Source organism: Lytechinus pictus, chromosome 7 (assembly GCF_037042905.1).
Source record: "Lytechinus pictus isolate F3 Inbred chromosome 7, Lp3.0, whole genome shotgun sequence".
Lineage (NCBI taxonomy): Eukaryota > Metazoa > Echinodermata > Echinoidea > Temnopleuroida > Toxopneustidae > Lytechinus > Lytechinus pictus.
In genome coordinates, this window is record NC_087251.1 from 45583722 (window position 1) to 45606073 (window position 22352).

The window sequence follows — 22352 nt, forward strand, 5'->3', positions numbered from 1 at the left end:
TTTCATTTCAGCATTTCATTTATTCATTTCTTTCATATTCAGCATACACATGCACTTTAAGTAACAGACAAATCACTTGTGATTTCACATAAACCATGATTTTCATATGTTTTCCATATATCTTCTTTTTATTTCTTTTCTCACATTTGGAGATGGTTTTCAGACAATTTGATCTACAAATCACACATAACTACATCATAATGGTTCATGAGAATAAAAGATTACAGAAAGAGGGTGAAAGGAGACCAGGGCCCCGTCTTACAAAGAGTTACAATTGATCCAATCAATCGTAACTCTATGGAAATCTATCAGTGTCATAATTTTTCTACAGGAAATGTGCAAAATGTCCTTTGAAAACAAAGGAGAACACACCAAACTGTCAAGAAATCAATGAATTTATGGATATACATTCATATGTAGAGAATTTTTATTAGCAAACATGCATTTTATGACTTTGCTTGCTTTCCATAGTTGCGATCAAACGGATCAATCACAACTCTTTGAAAGACGGGTCCCAGGGCCCTGTTTTACAAAGAGTTGTGATTGATCCCATCAACTACAAATATGGAAAGCCAGCAATGCCAAAATCGAACACACAAGTGTATTCAAATTGGTTTCTCATTCGATGTTTTGACAATTCAGTGTGCCCCTCGTTGTTCACAAAGGACACTGTGCGGATTATTTCCTGTAAGAAAAACTTAGACAATGATGGATTTCCAGTTGAGGTTGATTGAATCAATTATAACATCTTTGTAAGATGGGAACCTGGCTTTTCTTACAAATATGTCAAATCAATTGCAGTCAATTACAACTTCATGTTATACACAGCTGATATTTTGTTTGTCAAATTGGGGAAGGGCCCATGAAAAATTGAATAAATCATGATGTTTTTTATGTTAAAATTTGTAGGTTTTTTTTTACATGAAATTATACCAATTGAAGACGATTATGAGAAGTAGGCACTGTTGTCTACAAAATAGTTGAGATATCAGAGAGAAAATTGATAAAAATCATATAGGAAATATCCTATATCCAATTCGACACTGTGCTTCTTATTATGAATACATACGATCCGTGGAATATTTCATAGAACATATAGTGATTCTCAACCCAAAGTGCTTGCATCTGATTGGCTCAGAGTAAATACGTCAGTAAAACTCACTCATCATTGGTTATTGGTCATGGTGTTAATAAACTTATTTTATTATGGCAGTATGGTCTAAAGATAATTTTTTTTGAGAAATCTATTTTTCAATATTTATGACCTGGCAAGTAAGATAAAAAAAAGAAAATACATGTACATGTTTGGGGATTTTGGTCTGCATCATATCATATTATGAACTACAAAGTGGAAGATTTCATAAATTGTTCCTTGGTATGCCATTCCATGGGAGCAAATACTGTCATAAATTCTCTGATTTTTTTATAAAAAATGCAATGATTTTGTAATATTGCTCTGCAAATTAAGTAAAAGAAAAGAATAAAATCAAACTATAGTTTCTGAAGACTTTCTTTCAACAATACACAAGTTCTGTCACCACTCCAACTCATATACTCAAATGCTTTCTATTTTATAGATATTTTGAAAAAAATATGTACATTTCTCTCGCAATAGTTTCATAATATTCTGCTAAAGCACATATAGAAAGAACAAATATTTACACAACATAATATTGATAGAAAACAAAAATGGAATTTCACAGGATGTACATAATAAAATATTTCAAAACACATAAAAATGACAAATACAAAAATAATGCTGCCCTGAAAAAATCATTCACGATTCAGAATCTATATTTTTTTTCTTCTAAAAATGAAAGCATCGTATCAGGTTGAACGGCAACTTATATGACAAAAAAAATCTTCAATATTTCTTGATTTTCATGATTTGGGCTTTTAAATACACATATTATTGGATTTCGAATGGGTAATTTAGGGATCATAATTCGTGATTTGCCTTGTTTTATTTGATGAGAAAAATATTTCAATTAATTGGAGTTCTGAAAGAAGTACACATACACATGGCACTATTCAAACTAATACTTGGTAAATTCCTAGACTTAAACCAAGACAAAGAAATTTAAAAAAAGGCAATACAGCAAAACCCATCGTGGGCTGACAAGAATTGCGGCACATAAATAACAAAGTCAATCATACTATAAATAATAATGCAAATTGAAATATTTAAAATGTAAAACTAAAAACACTGGAAAAAAAAATACAGAAGAGGTATACGTGAACAACAAATAAGCAATATTGTCAACAAAATAATTTTAAAACACGAATAATAGTAATGGATTGTCAAAGTATTTTGATTGATTGATCAAAAGGAAGGATATGAGCAATCGTTATAATTTTAAACATGGGTAAGTAACTTCTGAAGGTTTTCATGGCAAAGAAAGACCGAGTGCCAAAGTTTCACCGTATACATGTTTTGGTCCTGAAAAGGACCACCCAAACTCGGCGTTCCGAAAAAAGTGTTCTTAACATGGCATGAGACAAAGCCATGCAAGCAATTTAGTTAAGATATCTTAAAAGATGAAACAAAGACAAAAATATTTTTCAAAACAAGAAAGTATCCCCAAAAAGTATCTGGAGGATAAAAAATTAGCACGGTTAGCACCTAAAAATGTCTTGTGTAGTTCATTAAACAGTCAAAATCATTTTTTCTTTCAATTTCCATAGATTCCATAGATATAATGAATCTTCTTGATTGTGTATTGATTTCAAAGCGAAGAAATAATTTGTGATTTTAAACTTATATCTTGAAAGCACTCGTATCTATTTACCATGTTGGATGAACTTGGAATGGATAGAAAGAAGAAGTATGAACCTCACTGTGTCAGAGTGAAAGTGCGTGCTGGTAACAAATATAATGCAACTTATACTTTGTTACATTAATAAAAGACAGCCAATTTTTCTCAGGTTTTAGCAAAAATCCTGCTCATCTCCTTACCGGTACTTCCCCTTTTCTGCATTGGCAAAACAATGTGGGGTGGGAAGGTGTGGAGTGAAATAATGGATTCTTTCCCACAAGTATAACATTTGAAAACAAAATATAAACAAATAATTCATAAAAAGCATTCACCATGTGCAATCTGAACATGGCTGACTCAGAATATAGAGGAGCAAGCTTTTACTCATACACCATGTACCAACATTCCATAATGTTGACAAAAAGACTGGCATTGGTTGTAATGGGGTACCACATTCCAAGACAGAATGAATGTGTGTCCTCATGACTCCACATGAATAGAAGAATGAAAGAAGAAGCTTCGAAGACACTGGCAAGCACAAAGGTTTAGCAATGGTCGTAGCACAAAGGTTTAGCAATGGTCGTAGCACAATGATTGATCACATAGACTACAATACATCATCGATCATTAAAATCAAGGATACGATCAATTACTAAGCCTTGTGTTACAGGCCCCAGGTAGGTAGCATACTTGGAAAGCCTCGTCAGGAGAGGAAAAATTTATGACAAGCAAAACAGGGGGGTGTTTCACAAAGATTTAAGTATGACTTAGAGTCGTACTTAAATACCGAGTTAAGTACAGTATGAAAAGCTTGACCACATTGGTCAGATCGTGTCATGAGGACGCGCACTACTGCGTATCTATCAATGAGATCGCGCGTTCCATGTAATGTACCCATTGACATTTTTAAGAGCGATTTAAGTCATACCTAAATCTTTGTGAAACACCCCCCAGGTCATGGAAATAAAATAGCTACACATATTGTTATTGGTAAATCAGTTCCATCAAATTGAATGGATCTATCTATTTGAAGACATTGGTTCTTTCTTGTTTATATACTACATGATATAATAACTCTCTGGTGTGGAAATGTATATCATTACAAGGTGAACTATATTTTGTTCCATCATTGATACCATACCATAATGCATATGCTGATTAATACAATAAATTACCGATTGGTCCACATCTGCCTTTCCTACTTTCTGTTTCGGTGTTTGGTCTCACCCAAATTAATCCAATCCTAATTTGTCTACAACCTGTTTATCTACTATTCATTTGGTCTAATTGCCATTTAGCCCTGTTACCATTTGTCTAATTTCCGTTTAGGCGAGATACTTATTTAATCCAATATCCGCTTGGTCTAATGACACTTGGTCTATATGGTAAAATCAAGTGTTTATGAACCAAATTATGGAGCGGACATTAGATTACAAGGGCATTGGACTAAATGAGAAATAAACTAAGTGGGTATTAGACTAAACGTGGTGTAGACCACACAGCAGTTAGACCAAATTGTTAGACTAAATTGGTTTTGCCCATGTTGAATAAAATTATCTGAGAAGTAGATATACTGCTTGCAGAACGAGTGAAAGAATTAGCCATTCAAGCGGGTGCCGTATTGAAGGGCAGACATTATCGTAACACGCCCTAGAGTACACAATGAAAATAACAAAACAATTACTGTCTCATGAGATACATTTCACTCTAGAAAATTGTAATACTAAACTTATGTGACTTTTAGAAAATCTGAATACCATGATCTATCAAATGGTACATGTCCAAAGTTGTGCAAATCACATGGAATCATCATCAAATTTACTTTACTGTAAAAGGAGTTGTTTTGCACATTTCACAATAACAATACTTTGAATAGCTTTTTTTTATCTATTAGTCTTTGTCTATATACAACATCTCACACTGACATTAATGTAAACTTGCACAAACCAAGACAGATACATAAGTCTTCAGGCCACCTATAACCTATAAAGCTAATTTATATATCTATTTGGTTAGAATACACTCAGACACATCCATATTCATACCACACCGAGTTCTTTTTAGGAGGATCCTTTTCCTTATCCTCTTTAGAGGTTGCTGGTGTTGGTTTTGCTTTGAGAGTTTTCTCTGTGGCAGAGACGGGGCGAGACTTCGGGAGGGGTACGGGAGGTTTTCCGCTGGGGCCCTTGGTCTCTGCATTGCCAGCCGTTTTAGCCGGTGACCTTCTAACGTTAGAAGGGCTGGAATCCGGAGAACCAGCTATGTTGACGAGACGTAACCTAGCCTCAAGGTTTGCCAGGTTCTCTTTGGTCAACATGTCTTTTCCTAGAGGGCTCAATTGTTCGCTGGACTTGCTCATTTCCCTTGCCGCATTTTCAATGGGGATTGACTTGGCTTTGATGGGCACATTGTCAGGATAGTGTGGCTTTGGCTTTATCACCTTTGTACTCCCTTGGGAAGGTAAGGCATATGAAGCAGATGACTGAGATTTGTTGTCCTCCCGGGAATTCTGCTTGGTGTACGGCCGTGCCGTGTACGCAGATGAACCCAAAGCACCCTTACTACCGGGGACAGGCTGTTTCTCCCGCTTCGGCGATCGGACAGTGACGATCTCCTCCTCCTCATCGTCCAGAACTTCAAACTCCACATCCTTGACAGTTCGCTTGCTGCTGTCGTTGACCGAATGAAGATCTCGTGTTACGGACGCCTCGATGGAATCCTCCGATCCGTACGTCTTGTGGGGTGCCGTTGCGACGGGGCCATCGACCTCAGTTGCTTGAGGGTGCTGCAGGGAAGGAATATAAAATGGAGGAGGTGCTATAGGTGGGTGTGGTCCTTGTTGTTGTTGCAACAAGTGAAACAAGCGAGACTTGTCAAAGAATATCATTTCAATCATTTTCTGTCATGCTGACATGCAAGATGCATCCGAAAGTGCAACAAAATCAGCAAGAACCTTTCCCCTCAGAAAATGCACCTAAAGCTACCTAGCATTCCAAGTACCTTCTTAATCCTAATCTGAGCTTGGGACCATTGCATAAAGAGTTGCATTTGGGCACAACTAAAAAACATCAAACACAAGTCCCTAATATGCACTTTTTTGATTCATTAAAAATAAAATTGTGTTTGATATTTAGACTTGCGTTTGAATGCAACTCTTTGAGCAACGAGCCCAAGTTCACCCTACTAAGTTTGTCACGGATAAAACATAAATGCTGATCTATAGGAGTTGTGTGATCTAATCAGACATCTATGCTAACTACGCTACAGTAACAAGTTTCCTGTACTTGTCATGGCAAATGACTACTCACTGACATCAATAACCTTGCAAAAACAAAAAGAGAAAAGTGATACATCATAAATGAGCATTCTAAAAGAAAAGACAATGTGAAGGACACAAATCTAAAGAAATGGTTCACTGGATCACACATAGATAACTTTAATTTAAGGTTCACTGGAGTTCATCGTAGCTGAAAACATTCAAATGGTCTTACGCAATAATGGTCCTGGCCTAATAAAGAATAATTTGTTTCTACCAGACTAAGAGGTGAGATATTCTGCTAAAAGTGACTGAACCCTTAAAGGAGCGATCACAAATTGCCAGTTACTCGTATATGGTGATTCACTGCAGTTTGCCCCCCCCCCCCAAAAAAAAAAAAAAAAAAAAGTTTGATGCAATCAAAGCCCTTTATTACAGAATTCTTTGGCCAATTCTTTTTCAATGGGTAACAGCAAGGCACGTATTGCTATGTTAGGCAAATATAATTTTAAAATAAAAATTACAAAACCTTGTACTAATACACTGCAAGGGAATTTGCTAAACTCTCGGAATGAAGGACTTCATCCAACTTCAGTGGCCTGTTGCATAAAACTTTTTACCTGAGAAAACTCTGGTAAAAACTGAAAACTAAGGTTAGTCTGATTTCTGCCATTGACTTTAATACTGGGCAAAAACTCCGGTAAAAACAATCTGAGTTTTCTCAGGTAAAAAGTTTTATGCAACGGGCCCCAGGGGCCTTCTAACTAAACCTGCGATGTGTAATCGTCCTTCACCGCTAACAATGACCCATCACTTGTTTGCACTGGACCATTGTAACACAGGACCAATTCAATGCTTTCACATGGTTTGGGACACAACTTAAACTTTGAAAATGAAGACACATTTAAGCTGCAGTAACACCCATGAAACCGACTCGAAACTGACCAATAGTTTGTCGATGGATAAAACATACCATAACATCTTTAGTCGGTCTGGAGTTTGTTTTACCGGTGAGACCGAGGTATTATACAGGTTAGATGAATCTATTAAACTACTGCTATCACTACATAACACAGAGACACAAGTAGACTTGGCACATGCAACAAGTTAAACAACACAGGAGCCATGCAGGATAAGCACAGACGCCACCAAAGGTGCAAAAATAAAAATTACGCTTGGAGCGACACATCTTTAATTCCATTAGGGAAAAAAAAGGATAAGGAGATACCAAAGCAATACAAGTAAACAAGTTGTTATAAAATGTCAAAACATAAATGTATATGAAAAATATCTCGCTTATTTCTGACCTTCATTTACACGATCATGCTTCTAACTACAATATACAGGTCTGTACATGATGGTGTTTGGTCATTTTTATCTTGAATTTAAAACCCTGTATCACTTATTGTTTTTACATATCAAACACATCTTAGACATCAGGATTTACTGTAAAATACCTTGGAATAAGAATACAAAATTTATCATAAAATTTATGATGAATTTTTATTACCGGTACTAGTACAACTTTGTTTTACATTGAGTAGGTATCATTTCATCTATTTTCATCACAATAATATCTCCCATTATGATTATTTATGATTGTCAAACTTTCCTACAATCAAGTACTATGTATGTCGCATTTCCCTTAAATGTTACATGTACTTATGAGTAAAAATTACAGGATAAGTTAAAACTTTGTGAAAATTATCACCGATTTATTCTAATTTTCATATCATTCTGAAGATCATCTATAATAGTCTTCTTTGTTCAAATAATATTGCACTGTTATATGTTGATGGTTGTGGTTCATGCATTGCGAATGTTGATATTATTGTATTAAGCAGTTTAATTAGGGTGCAAGCAGAAACGTGCATGATGAAGAAGACATACGGAGATACCTCAATAAGAAATCGTGCAATTCATATCCCAAAATCAAAATCACACACACCAAGAAGATAGACATAAAAATCTCTTTATTCAAAAGTACAGTTTTAGCTATATGTTGAGAATTGAGCAAGGAAATAATGCATGAATGATGCCCGAACCTTGCTTCTATAAAATACAATAAAAGATTACAACAAAGATTTATAATACTTGAAATTTCTATAGTGCATAATAATCAGTAACGACACTCTATGCACTTTATGCTATCTATTTATCTATCAGACATAATATTTCTAATTCATGCATAAATTTTGAGAGGTAAATACATGGTAAACTGTACTTTTGAATTCAAGAGCAAATGAAATGCACACGGAGCTAGAATAAGCAGGATATTTGGGTATTATTGGGGTAAAAAAAAAAGGAACTGAAAGTCACACGGTACACAAGACATCAAACACAACAAAACGATGCAATGTCTGACTTTAATTTGGTGCAAGTTTATTGGTCAACATGTGAATATGTTGATAAGTCTGTTAGTACACACACATAAATGGGAGCTTTCATTGCTAAATGGGATGGATATCTTACAATGTAGCTGTCTATTGCAATGGGCATATTCTAAGGAAAATTGTCTATTATCTTTGTATCGATACATTATAATAAAATTAATTCTGAAAATTCCTTACCCCCTACTTATTTTAAGAGATAAAAAATATTTCTAATAAAATAACTGTGGGTTTTAAAAAAAATCATAATCAATAATAAAAAAGAATGGCTGGATATAAATTTCAAACAGCTCTTACAATAATTTAGCTCACACTCAAACAGTTTGGCTTCAATATTGAAATTTTGAATGTAAAATTATGTTGTATATGACAAAATTGAATTATTCATTGAAAAAAAATAAATTGATTGCAATATGTGCATTTCAGAAGAATGATCCTTTGAATGACTGTATTTTTTTTAATTTCACTTATCTAATATCGACAATAAATTTTTAAAATCAATACTTAAATAAAAAACGGGGTATTTTTTCCAAAATTTCAGCCAAGTTAAAACCTTCACATTTCTTTTTTTTATCTTAAGACTGCTCATAGGAAGTTGCAAATGTATTTTTGAATATAATAAGATAAAAAGGACTTCTTTCCATATCACAAAGATGTTATCTAAGTTAACTTATTTACAATAAGAATACTACATAATCAAAATTTGTTTTTCACTGATATATGTTTTCATCCTCACTAGGTTCAAAGATATATTCTCTAAGAAAATATTTACATGTACATATATTACATTCTCAAATTTACAACACACAATTTTCTGCAATTCCTGAAATGTACACTAAAACAAATAATTCATGGCAGAGATTAATTTGGCAAATGAGAATTAAAAAATGCTTATTCACAAATAATGTTGGTCTTTTATATCTTAATGATGAAACAGTATATAAAAAATATCAGTGACTCTCACATTTTAGAAATGTTGTCAAATTGAAGATTTAAGATACATGTAGATGGGTATAAAATGCCACACTTAGAAATAAAAATGATGAATAAATCAAATCTCAAAATGTAATTAAGAACTGAATGGCAATGAACTATGAATAACAGCAACCATGTCATACGCATAAAAGGAAGTTAAGGTGGAGTGCATATGAAAATTGCTACGAATCTAAACGTTCATTATTATTTATACGGTTTTGATGATTATCAAGTGCCAATTTCATCTCTTCTTTAATATTATGAAAATTTTATTCACTCTTCGAGAAATCATTCCAAAATTTTCTCTCTTTTTTCCTTAATGCAAAACATGTTCCAATTTCAAGAGTAAATTTCAAATAACCATTGTTATTCATGTATGATCTAATGATTGAATGGAATAAATTTGATTAATGATAAAAATTCGATCAAAATTTTCATTTGGCAAAACTTCCTATATTGCAATATTAACTTTCACAAAGTTTAGGACAATTTGACATCTTCACATATTAAGAACGATGATTAAGAAAAATAATAAAACTTCCACAAACACAACAAATCATGCTCAACTTACACTATAGTAGTCCCAGCAAGAATACCTGAGGCCTATTCTATCATTAAATGACTGGTGCCGGACGAGAAACTTCAAAAATGCGACAGAAACCGAGAACAATAGGCAACATGCAGCATGCAGAAGGGAACAATGCACAGACTTGCACAAAATGCCCAAATACCCCAATTTGAACAATATTTTACTACATGCAGACATTTTCTTGTGCATGTAAGCCACACATACATCCTATGCAAAGCACTGTCAATTTTGCACTGTAAGACCTGGGATCCGTTTCATTAAGGACTTACAACAGTTGTAACTTTGTCATAATGGCAACTACCATGGTAACAGGGCTCAGCAGCCAATCATAATCAAGGTTACCATGGTAGTTGCCATTATGGCAAAGTTACAACAGTTGTAACTCTTTATGAAACGGGTCACAGGGTCCATGGTAAGACAATAACCTAACAATTCATATGAAATTCTTTCAATGTTTTTTTTTCTTTCTTTAAGAAAGGCAAGTAAAAAAAGGTTTGCATAGTTCCACCCAGCACCTTAAGAAATTTGTTAAATTCCAGGTAAAATTCCTTTCTTCTGACGAAACACCTAACTTTCATATATCTTGGGGGTCACTTCTCACAACTGTCATAACTAGTCTTAGATATTCCTTTAAAAAGATTCCCACATTATATTAACCTCTGATTTTGATTATTTGTAGTGACATTGAAGTGTATAAATTTGATATCCCTTGGCCAGAAGCACAGGGAGACAATGTAATTTCACTTCATTATTAAAACTGTATTCTAACACTATTTTCATAGATAATGCAATTTTAAAAGTGAATTCCGTCACAGTTGAAGCAATGTTTCATGACAGTAAATGATGTTTTTGTCAGAGTGATCAAACCATTAAGCTATTCCCAGCTTCCCTTCCAACAAAAATATTTAGCCCTTTGCATTCTGAGACATAGAATTAGAAGTGTAATTTGATGGAATATCTGTAAAACACCTATGAAAGCTTTAAGAAAATAGACACCCGACCATATTTAGATTAAGGATTGTTATTGATAAACAGTAGATATTCTAACAAGATTTTTTTTAATGAGAAATGTTTAGGTTTAGTTGACTATTTAAGGTGCACAGAAACTTTAAAATAGTAGTACACTCCACCCAATTGATACAGTATTAAAAGCAAAGAGAGAAAAAGACGAAGGAGAATGGCTAAAATTCACAGCATGCACACACATATATTTCTGGGACCTGTTTCACTAAACTTGTGACTGATAACATGGTCATAGAATGCTGTTTAGATTGGCTAAAAACTAATTTGTCATCAAATTCTAGCATTTGGAATTAAAGACAAGTTTCATGAAACAGGACTCAGAAAAAAATATGAACATATCATTATCCATTTCAAACCAAAATGATATTAACCCTGCACTAAGTTTGAGTCAAAAGAATTCTGGCTTGAAGAGGCAATGAATAAGAATATAAGGATTGTTCCCAAATTTGCAGTTAATGTATTTTAAGTTGAAAATATCCATCCATGATACAATAAGATACAAAACAATGTTATTGAACAGAGTTTGCAGTACAAGCAGTCTTTTGGCGTTCTCAAACAAAGTATTTTATCATATACTGTATATATTGAATGTAATGACAATTAATTATCATTTCTGCATAGTGTATGATGAGTAAATGAAGAATGTAAACTTCTAACTCTGGAAAGTGCATTTTTCTGCTAATTTGGAAACAACCCCTTCAAGACTGATTCATATGAATATGAATCATGCCATTTTTTGCCAATTCATCAACAATTTAAAAAAACTTGGAAGATGTAATAAAACCTTGCTTTATCTCATCAATTAAACTCAACGTGTTAAAATATCAATTTACTTCCATAAGATAAAAACTCACATACCAAATATAATAATAAAATATAGAAATTAAAACTTAGCACCATCTTTTGCAATTCCACACACTTTTCATATGATATTTTGTATCAGATATTTTTCTAAAGAACAATATTTTAAACCACAGAATGACAACTTTTCAAGCAAAATCAATGTTCAAAAAATGTATTGTACTTTTTATGGGAGATACAGTATTGAGCAATGGTATTCATGAGATCTTCCCAAGCTTTTTATTACTTACATTGAATTTTAAATTTAGTAAATGAATGGATCAATTATCAGATATAATTTTTTAAATACATTATACCTACTAAACCCCCCAAAAGCAAATTTGATCATTAAACCTGGCCTTCAAAAAAGAAGCTTGAAACTCTGGGGTGATTAAAAACCCTGTACATCTTTTTTTTTTAATGATACAAACACTCAAGGTTTGTTACAAAGTTATGTTTCTCTTTGATTATGACAGGAAAATGTACTAAATAATAAATATCATCTCTTTTATTTTATAGTGAATTTACAGGTATTTTAACTGCCCTTGGCTTTAAACTTCCTTTGCAAATTCAGGCCATGATGTCTTACATTCTATTTCTGATTCCTCCATTTTTAACTACTCTAACTTACCATCAATTACATTTCTTTCCATTCATCACTGAAAGTAGCCAAATTTATAATTGATGCTTTTGTCTCACATGGGCTCCCATGAATTACTTCCAGTACTGATATAATATCGAATCCCATTTCAAGAAACTCATTCCTCCTTCCCACAGTTCCATCAACCATTCAGCGTAGAAAGAATTAAGTTTGAAATGCTAAAACATTCTGTAAGCATGTCTCACATTTCATGTCTGTACGAGACGGACCCTAACAAATACGTCTCTTTAAGTGAATAGCTTATTTTCTTTTTGCAAACAAGCGCCTGGTACCTACTTTGGTGTTTCCGTCGCCGTCCCGCGAGATGTCGTTGAGGTTTTCCAGCGACCCCGCCCGAAGGTCTGTCAGGATCTCCCTAGAGCGGCTCTTTATCCTCGAGAGCATCCCGACGGCGCCGGAACGCTGTCTCATCTTCTCACCTCTCTGGGGGTTCTTCACGTAGTGTCCACTGCCGTCATCGTCGAGCAGTTCTACAATTGAGGATGGGAACAGCAAGATCTCCCACTTTAGCAACTAGTCATTTTTTTTCCTGTCAATACACTTATGAATTCAATTTTATATGCAAGGCAATTATCCCCATGTGTCAACTACAGTCGTCTAGCAGTTCTACAGTTCGGTCGTCTAGCAGTTCTACAATTGGAGAAGGGAACAGCAAGATCTCCCACTTTAGACACTAGTCATTTTTTTCCCCTTCCAATAAATTTATGTTTCCAGTTTAGACTACAAGGTGATTTATATCCTTAAGTATTTTGAAATACTGCAATACAAAAAAAAAATCATATTGAAGTTCTGTATGAAGTTTGCTAATAATGCCATGAAGAAGAATTTGGTAAAAGGGCTCCTGAGACCTTGTATGATCTATATTTTCCACAAGGAATTTCGTTACTAGTATACTTGAGGAATAAAAACAAAAGTAGCAGTAGGTACTGATTCTTCTCATTATCAAAATGACTGCAAATATATATAGAGTAATTAAAATAATAAAATGTTCACTCTTGTCTTTACGGAAGGCTTATGTAAAGTTCCCTCTATATAGAGTAAATACTAAATGCTATCAGATTTCATTCCTTCTTTGATTTGGATTATATTTCGATTTCTTCACCACTTTCTAGTTGATTTGGTTGTCATAGAAACATACATGCTATCCATGCATCATTCTCAAGAGTGAATTCATAGTTTCGTTTTCAAACCAACAATACGGTAAAAATCAATAAAGACAAAGAAAACATGCATTAGAGTTCAGCTCCATTCAAAACTCAAATTCACGAACAAGAAAAGGACAACAAAATATAATCATAATTACAATCTCCATTTTAGGACTCATGTTAGTATTGGTAAAAAGAAACATTGATGGAAATCAGATTGAAACTAAATGGCAGATAATTTGTTAATGAACGTAAAACCATTAAGAGGAGGGATCACAAAGAAAATATGATGGTCAACAAAACCACATTTGTTAATAAACATATACCAGTAATAAGAGGAATCAGAAAGATAATATGAGAGGCAAGTGGTCAACTCAACCACTGAAGGTTAATTATTAAGCACCGCACACCAAAGTCTACTGAGGTTGGATTCTATTTAGGAGGGCAAAATCTACTCAAAAGGGGCGTGTCTAAAGAAGAATAAATGGGGGTTAATGTGATTACCGCTTCCACCTGTCGGCGATCGAGGGGGCTTGGACGGTGGAGATGTATTCTGGGAAGAAGAGTTTGGCGTCGAGGTGTGCTGGGGCCTCCCGTTGGTGGCTGTTGGGATGGCCGACGTGGACGGTGATTGGTTGCAGCTGGTGTTGAGAGCACCGCTGCTCTGAGACGTCCGCAGTGCACCTCTTCTTATTTCAGATTCTATTGGTGTAGCATTCATGATGATGATGTGGGTGTTGGGTGTACAGTGTTTATTGATGAGTGTTTAGGTTTGGCGTTTGGAGGGAATGTAAAAGGGCATGCAAAATGTTACGTGGCAGAATTTGAATGTTGATTTTATCAATATTTGGAATGCATGCCATCCAAAGAAAAAAAAAATTGTTGGTTGGTTTATGTTTTTTAGATTTAAGCCAAAGTCACGTCATTATAACCAAAATATATCATAGAAAATTTTATGAAACCAAAATAAATGCAAAATAATACCAAAAAGCAGTTCAAATGGTATGTTGGAAAAACAATTTTTTTTTGGGGGGGGTGTGATCAAGTCAGCGGAGTGGAATCAATGTTAGATGTCAGATTGTTAATAATGGTGAGGGATAAGAGAAAGATGAAGTGTTAGCAGTTAGAAAGGCAAAAACCGGTTTGATTATAGAAACTGACTTATGCATGGATACACATTATAATTGCTGAGTATCAAAATATTATGTTGATATCAATTTGGTAGAGTTATTTTTTTCTCATGTAGATTGGAAAAGTTTTTTTTTAATTCACCAAGAAACAGACATTTGAAAATAACCAGAAAAAAGAAAAATAAGGGAATACATGATTCTATATTTGGTTATTAACTTTGAATAATTATTTTCACTATTTTGCTACAAAAGGCATCTAAATTAAGTATCCATACATAAGCCACCTATAATAGTTAACCATTTAAATAGAGAATATCCACTTTCCCCAGAGTTAAATGAAATTTGAAATAAATACAATACTGTCAACAATAAAAAAATGAAATGGTTAGACAGAAATGTCAATTAATAGCTGTATTCAAGAAAGAGCATGTAAAATCAACAAAAGCATGAATGACTGCAGCATGGATTAAAATAAACCATTTAGGGATGCTACATTCTTACTCTGCCTGCTTACATCACAGCAGAACAAATACATAATTAAATCATCAAACATAATATTTCAATTTAAAATGCTGCCTTCTCGAAAGAGTTTGAGGTTGTTATTAGATGGCAATATGAGCAAATAGTTATTTAGTCACATCAATCAGTTAAACATAACAAGCTTTTCTTATTTTCTTATCATAATATAATCAGTGTTTAGGGGCCTGGCAATGACATAATGCTTGTCAGAGCAAGATAATGTTTTGAGAATAGAATTCATGGAGCAGATCACTAAGAAATGTAGCTCGCATTAAATCAAGATCAGGGGAAGGTTTCATAAAGATTTTTGTCAGTGCTTTCACTGACAGATGTTATAAGCTACTGGGAATTCTTGCATCTGATTGGCTGACAGTATCAAAGTCGGTGAAAATCAGTGACAAAACTATTCATGAAATGCTCCCTAGTATTCGTTAGAATATGTAACTTTATTTTATGATTTTTTTTTTTACTTTAGTTGTCAATATTTATCACCAGGAAAAGCTTTCAGCACAATCATTATACAACTTTGGAGTAAAATAATCACCAAATAGTAATACAATCCATGAGAAAAAAAACACACCAATACTTAAAAAGAATCAATGGAAAGAAATGAAAACAATACAAAATTAATCACTTAGATTTGCCAATTACATAAGAAATACATTTCAAGTACCACTGGTGACAAAGAAATACATTTGAAAAAAAAAAGTGATATGGAATGTATGAATTTGCACTTGTAGACAATATGATAACCAACAGACAGCATAATTGATAAGTTAAGAAGCAATAATATCAGAGCATCATGAAGCAAATAAATAATCATTGATGAATGAAAGGATTTCTGTATGTACATATATATAATCAAATATATCCCAAGATGCAATGCAAGATCACATGATGCACAAAATACAAACATGCACACGAGGTGGGGGAACATATCAATAAGGGACATTTTGTATGTGCCTGTGATACAACAGCAGAAGGATATCATTGAAATATCATGGAAGTGTGAGAAGAAAAGAATATTCATGCATCGACTGAGCTATACAGGAACTGAAAGGTGTAACTGAAATAAAAAGGAATAAAGATTGGGATTTCAAAGGCAGAAAATAAAATTAAAGATAGGATAGAAAGCGACGATTGGCAGAGATAGAGGTAAAGGCATAGTAGGAGTAGAGATGAAGGAAAGAGGAAAGGAAAGGAATAATGGGGAAAGGGAAAAGAGTGAAAGAAGGCATAAACCGAGATGACCAAATTCTCTGACAGGGGGGGGGGGGGGGGCACCCCATTCAAAATCTCGAATTTAAGCAATATGAAAAGAACATAGAATATGATGGATAAAATTGAAAGCAAGCAGGGTTTTCAGGAGGAACATAAGAAAAAGAAACAACTAGAACTGATGGGGACTAGCGTAAAGAAAAGAATTTTTGAAAAGCAGCATAAGAATAGAGCACAGGGGCCCTGTTTCATAAATAGTCACAACTATGGTAACTGTGCCATTAACAGCAACTACCATGGTAACCTTGATTGTGATTGGCTGCTGATTGAGCCCTTTTACCATAATAGTTATTTTTTTATATAGTGCTTTTCCCATAATGGCCCAAAGCGCTTTACAGCATATTACCCTGGTCATCGGATCCTTGCATGCCCGCGTACAATGTATGCACCTTCTCCACTCCCTGGGGAGCATTCCAAAAAGAGTTCCAAGACTCAATTGCTAAGCATACTACATAGGCTTTTGCGTATCCTACCGGGTACCCATTTAGCAACTGGGTCAAGAGTGGCAAAGTGTTAATTAACGCCTTGCCAAAGGACGCTAGAACGCAATGAGATTCGAACACACGACCCTCTGTTTTCAAGGCGAGAGTCAGAACCACTTCACCTAGGCTCTTACCATGGTAGTAGCCATATTGGCATACCTACAATGATTGTAGCTCTTTATGAAACGGTCCCCAGAAGTGACAGAGGGAAGATGCCCTTGACAGAGGAGAAGGATAGAAAAGTGGTGCATCTTGATGGAGGAAATACATAGGGAATAGTGTGCATACCAGTGTAGTTGAAACTGTTGGAGACAGACGAAGGAGAGACACTAGAGGGCGGGCTCTCCTCCACGGAGTACAGGTTACTGCTCCGACGATGAGCTGTTCCGATCAGAGACGTTGAAGTTTGGGGATGGGGGGGGGGGTACACAATGGATACACATCATCAATGAGGATGGGCTTTGGTAAGGTTAACCTCTTGATACTTGGGTATAGCGTGGAGAGTTTAACATGTTATATCATAGCACATGGAGAGAGACAGTTGCAAATTTGATAATTCATCAGGCTAAACAAACGTTCCATGATAAAGGTATTAAATTCAGAAGGGGGCATTGTAAATTCATTGGCTAATATTCCCTTTCTCTTCCCTCTGTGGAAAACATTCTAGCTTGTTTACCTAATAATTTGGAATGAGATAATAATTTGTATCCGGTGAATAAAATCTTCCGAACTAAAGCACTTTACACCCTAAATCTCAATTTTAAGATATGTTGAACTGGTTAAATCACATATGACGGACATCAACAAAGGAGTTGAATTGCTGTAAATTAGGTTGCCAATGTGACTTTCTTAAACAACAATCAACAGAATGATAATTTTTTCAAAACTATCAAAACAGACGGAAAAATTGGTTATCAATACCATCTCCTGACCTTCAATAGTGGTGTTTGTGCAACTTCATCTCGATATATGCTATGAGTTTGATACTCGCAAGGACTATGATTATGAGAATCTTTGCCCAACATATCATCCATCAGGTTAACTTCTACACCAGCAAGAAACAAGAGGCTAACTTACAAAATGTACACAACATGTACAAGTATACTTGATGATACAGTTACACCAGCGAAACTGACTCCAGACCACCAAACCACGTTATATTATTTCCAATGGCATACCATAGGTCAGTTTGGTGTCAGTTTAATTAATGTGACTGTAGCATAATGATAATGTTCAAATGTACACAAGAGCTCATGTAACATAATGTCCCCCTCCCTCCCAGTGTATGAAAAGAGTAAAGCAAATGACTATGATATATTATCAACAGCTAGAGTTTACTGCTTGAGTCCTCAACATAATGAATTACTAATCATGGGTGGAAACTTGTTAGCACTCAAGATAAAGAGTTTTATTTGCTATTTTGCCCTATCTCTGTGTTCACCCCCCCCCCCCCACCCTTACAGTTTTATTAGAGCTTTCGTCATGTTATGATGAATATTTTCAAAAAATTAAGAAATAATTCTGGATACAGGCACTAATGCTAGGCTAAACATACAATTCAAATATTCTGACATTTATAATTCAACTTCAATTTCATGAAAACATTTTTTTGTAAATATTTCGAGTGAATAAATATTCATGCTGAAAATCTAATAATGATAACATATTGCTTGATAAAAATATTCTACATTATATGGGAAACAGATAAAGAATAAATTGAGAAAATTTCAAGATAAAGTTGAAATTCATATTGGCATATTGTTTGTTGATAAATGCAGCGTAAGTAATATTGGTGGGCTGGAATGACTAAGCATTGGACTGCTGACTGGCGATGAGTTCAAAATTGCATGATGTAATAACTACGACTGTTAAAATATATGACAGCATTTGGCATGAAATGTGAAATTATTTTTTAGTACTAGAAGCATTAGGCTATATAGTTAAATTATTGCACTACACTGGGTGCTTTATTCCTTTATAATGTTATCAAAGAATATCAGCTCAGGGGTTCATCATTCACTACTGCATTCACTTTTTTTCTCATTCTAATTTATTTTTGTTAATTCTGACCTTTTAAGAGTAGTTTCTGCTTTCAAAGGTTTGATTGAATCATCAATTGCAGTGCTCCCTTTTTAAAGCAATTTGTATCAAACTTTTTTGGGGGCAAATAATCTGACATTAGAAGCAGCAGATATAACTGTATATTGCAAACAAAGTCACCCACGTAGAATGTACAATGGTATCTTCAAAGCTGAGAGAAATGTATTTTAGCATTGATTAGCATTACAGGTACTTTCCATTCTTTTAGGTCCAACTAAGCAATCATGGAAGAGGAAACGGAAAGAAGTCTTAAAGAATCACCAGTTTACATCACAATCTATTTAAATATTTTCAGGGGAGCATTTCATGAAGAGTTTTTCAGTGACTTTTTATGACAAATTTCCTCTGAGCCAATCAAACGCAAGGATTTTGCTAGCTTATAACAGTGAAAATCGCTACTTGTTTCATGAAATGCTCCCAAGCCTAAAATCAAAGAGCTGTTTGAGGTTCAGTCTTTGCCTCTCAATCAATATCAGCTTCATGGCTACAGCACGCTGATGAGAATTTAGGAATTGAAGAAACCTAATTCATCCTCGAGAGCGTGTTTTACTTTAAGAGAAGGGGAATTTGAATACAGCTAAAGGAAAGCATGAAGGGATAGGGTGTTAAGAGCATGCTAATAACTTGCCGAGGATTATATCATGTTACATGTAAGCTAAAAGCAGCAAATGCACGATTAGTAAAAGTTAGTAAGCATCATAAAACCACACATCTTAGCATTTCAAAACTATATTTGTCTATATGCAAAAACAATTAGGGCATTCTTGCCTTTTTAGCTCAAAATTCATCTTTTTAGATTCCATGAATTGCTAAGTTTTGATAATAGGCAAGGCAAGGAGAGATTTCAAAACACAGGTCTTAATTGGAGAGCCAAATAAGGAATATGAATGTGTTTTTTATTTTAAATATGTGAATGTATTTCTGTTAGAAACTCCTTTCATTACTCCAAAATTGTTTTATTTTAGACACATAAATGCATAGTCGAAGAACTTGAATAAAACTTGAAACTTCAAACTATGTTACACCCACTGCCGAACAAGTCCTCATCACAACAAACTCAAGCACGTCAACAAAACACAACAAAAACACCGTTTTAAAGAATGAGCAGGGGTAAAGCATTAGTGCAATGCATGCTGGGTAAGGGCTGTGTGTGTGTGTGTGTGTGTGTGTGTGTATTATTACCTCTGTCTGATTGGCTGTCCTGTGATTGTGTGTCGTGCAGCATGGGGGTACTGACACTGGGCATCATACCTTTATCCAGGGAGTCACGGGACATACGCAGGTCCTCGCTAGACATGCTGAAGGCTCCTGTACCACCGATGGAATGGAGGATGGTGGATGGATGGAGGGACGGACGGACAGACAGAGGACAAGATGGATGTGATGGAATGGAAATGGAAGATAATTGAAAGGACATGTAGCAGGTTGGGGGCAATGATTGATCAGTACAAGGTGTGTAAAAAAAAAAAGTAAATGGCAAGGAAATAAAAATGGATGGTTGAATTATGCAAGGGATGGAATAGAATGATTGATTGGGCCAATGGCATGTTGGGTCAGTGTTTGAGGAGTACAGGGTGTTTAAAAAAAAGGAAATATCAAGAAAACGAATGTGAACGGTTAATAAGGGAACATCGAGAGAAAAGGTGGTTAGTTGGGTCAGGGAGGGGTTGGAAGTGTTTCAAAAAATATAGGGTGTGTAAAGAAAAATAGAGAAATATTAGAGCAGAGAACATGAAGCATTACCAAGAGAGTATAAACAGGCGCAGAGGTGTAGGATAAGATCAGGGACGTAGTCAAAGGACAAAAAGAACAGTAGTGATTTTGATCAGGGTAGGGTTAGGTGTGGTTACAAAGTACAAGGTGTGTAAAAAAAAAAACAAGGCAAGATGGGGATGGCATAAAAAGGACCAGCAGTTAGTTTGGCAAGTGCGTGGAAGTGAGGTGTGTCGACAAGAGGGCATTAACGGGAGGTATCATCGGTATACAGGTTGAGGGAGTGGTAGAAAAAATTATAAGGGAATGTTTTTAAAACATATGGGGGTATGGACAGTAAATATTAATAGGATTTTTTTTTTTTTTCAATGGAAGAGAGAGTGCATAGGGGGGTGAATATGCATCGAATTAAAATAGGCCAATCAGAAATAGATTGTCATTGCATTTTTCAATTGAATATGTGTTAGTTTAAAAAAAAAAGGAATTTGACAAAATCAAGAGGATGCCATTTCACAAGAAAAGGAAATGGCACAAACAGTAGGAAGGGGGGGGGGGGGGCCATAACAATGAACATAAATTGGACAAGAGGGTGGGTTTGAAAATGATAATTGAATTATGAAGAAGTTGACGATAATGAAACATGACATGGGGATTGAGTGAAAATGATAAGTGTACAAAAATGTTCAGAAGCAGGGTTAAAAAATTAAAAATAAAAAAAATGAACAATAAACATTGATGCAAATATGTGGGTAAAGTGCCCAGCAAGCATTCCATAGATATAAGTTGCAAATTGTGTCAGGATTTATTTTATTTTCAAACAAAACATTGGCAATAATAAGTCAAAGAAAATAAATAAACATACGAGTGTAACGAAAATGTAAGCATAATATTAATAATTCATACCATCATATGAAACATGATATTACCATCAATAACATATATTGAAATGCATGCAATTTCCATGTGACACATATATGTTTGTTGTTTAACAATTTAATCAATTATAACATGAAATGCAATGAGATACCAACTAGAAAATTAGAATGCACTGACGGAATTAAATTGAGCCAATACGTTCAATTCCACCCCTTTTTTGTGCTTGTTATTGTGGTTGCTCAATTAACTTATGATTTCCATGTACCAACCTCCACTCCCTGCTACCCCCATCCCCTAAAAAGCAACTTCTGATCGAATCCAGAACAGATCAATCCAAGGAAACTTCAACAAGGGCAATTCCATAAAATAATCAACCTTTTTAACAGTCAGACTCCCATTTTGTCAATTTTACCTCACTTCATAAACTCCTCGAGCCATGATAAAGTGAGAGCATTACAGCGTTTCATATATCAAAAATAAAATTGGAAACAAATGATTTTTGGAAATTTCCACATGTTGCGTAGCCCATATTGCCTATACCATATTGCCTTTATGCAAAATAAGATTTTTAAAGTCTAAAATAAAAGATGATTACAGAATGGACATTTTTCCTCCTCTG

General features: G+C 34.6%; 1 protein-coding gene across 7 annotated transcripts in view; it reads right to left on the reverse strand.

Annotated features, from left to right (window-relative positions):
- The window catches only part of LOC129264334 (girdin-like), a 39204-nt gene continuing 16852 nt past the window's right edge, over nt 1-22352 (reverse strand). The window contains exons 19-24 of one of the 7 annotated variants that reach the window (XM_064102869.1): nt 20327-20452; nt 17333-17425; nt 14140-14337; nt 12767-12960; nt 9949-10017; nt 1-5541 (exon numbers count right to left, since the gene is read on the reverse strand). In XM_064102869.1, the coding sequence (XP_063958939.1) occupies nt 4780-5541; nt 9949-10017; nt 12767-12960; nt 14140-14337; nt 17333-17425; nt 20327-20452 (1442 nt within the window). In that variant the 3' untranslated portion in view covers nt 1-4779. The remainder of the gene's footprint in view (nt 5542-9948; nt 10018-12766; nt 12961-14139; nt 14338-17332; nt 17426-20326; nt 20453-22352) is intronic. The other 6 variants (XM_064102871.1, XM_064102872.1, XM_064102870.1 and 3 more) reach the window with 6 other exon arrangements.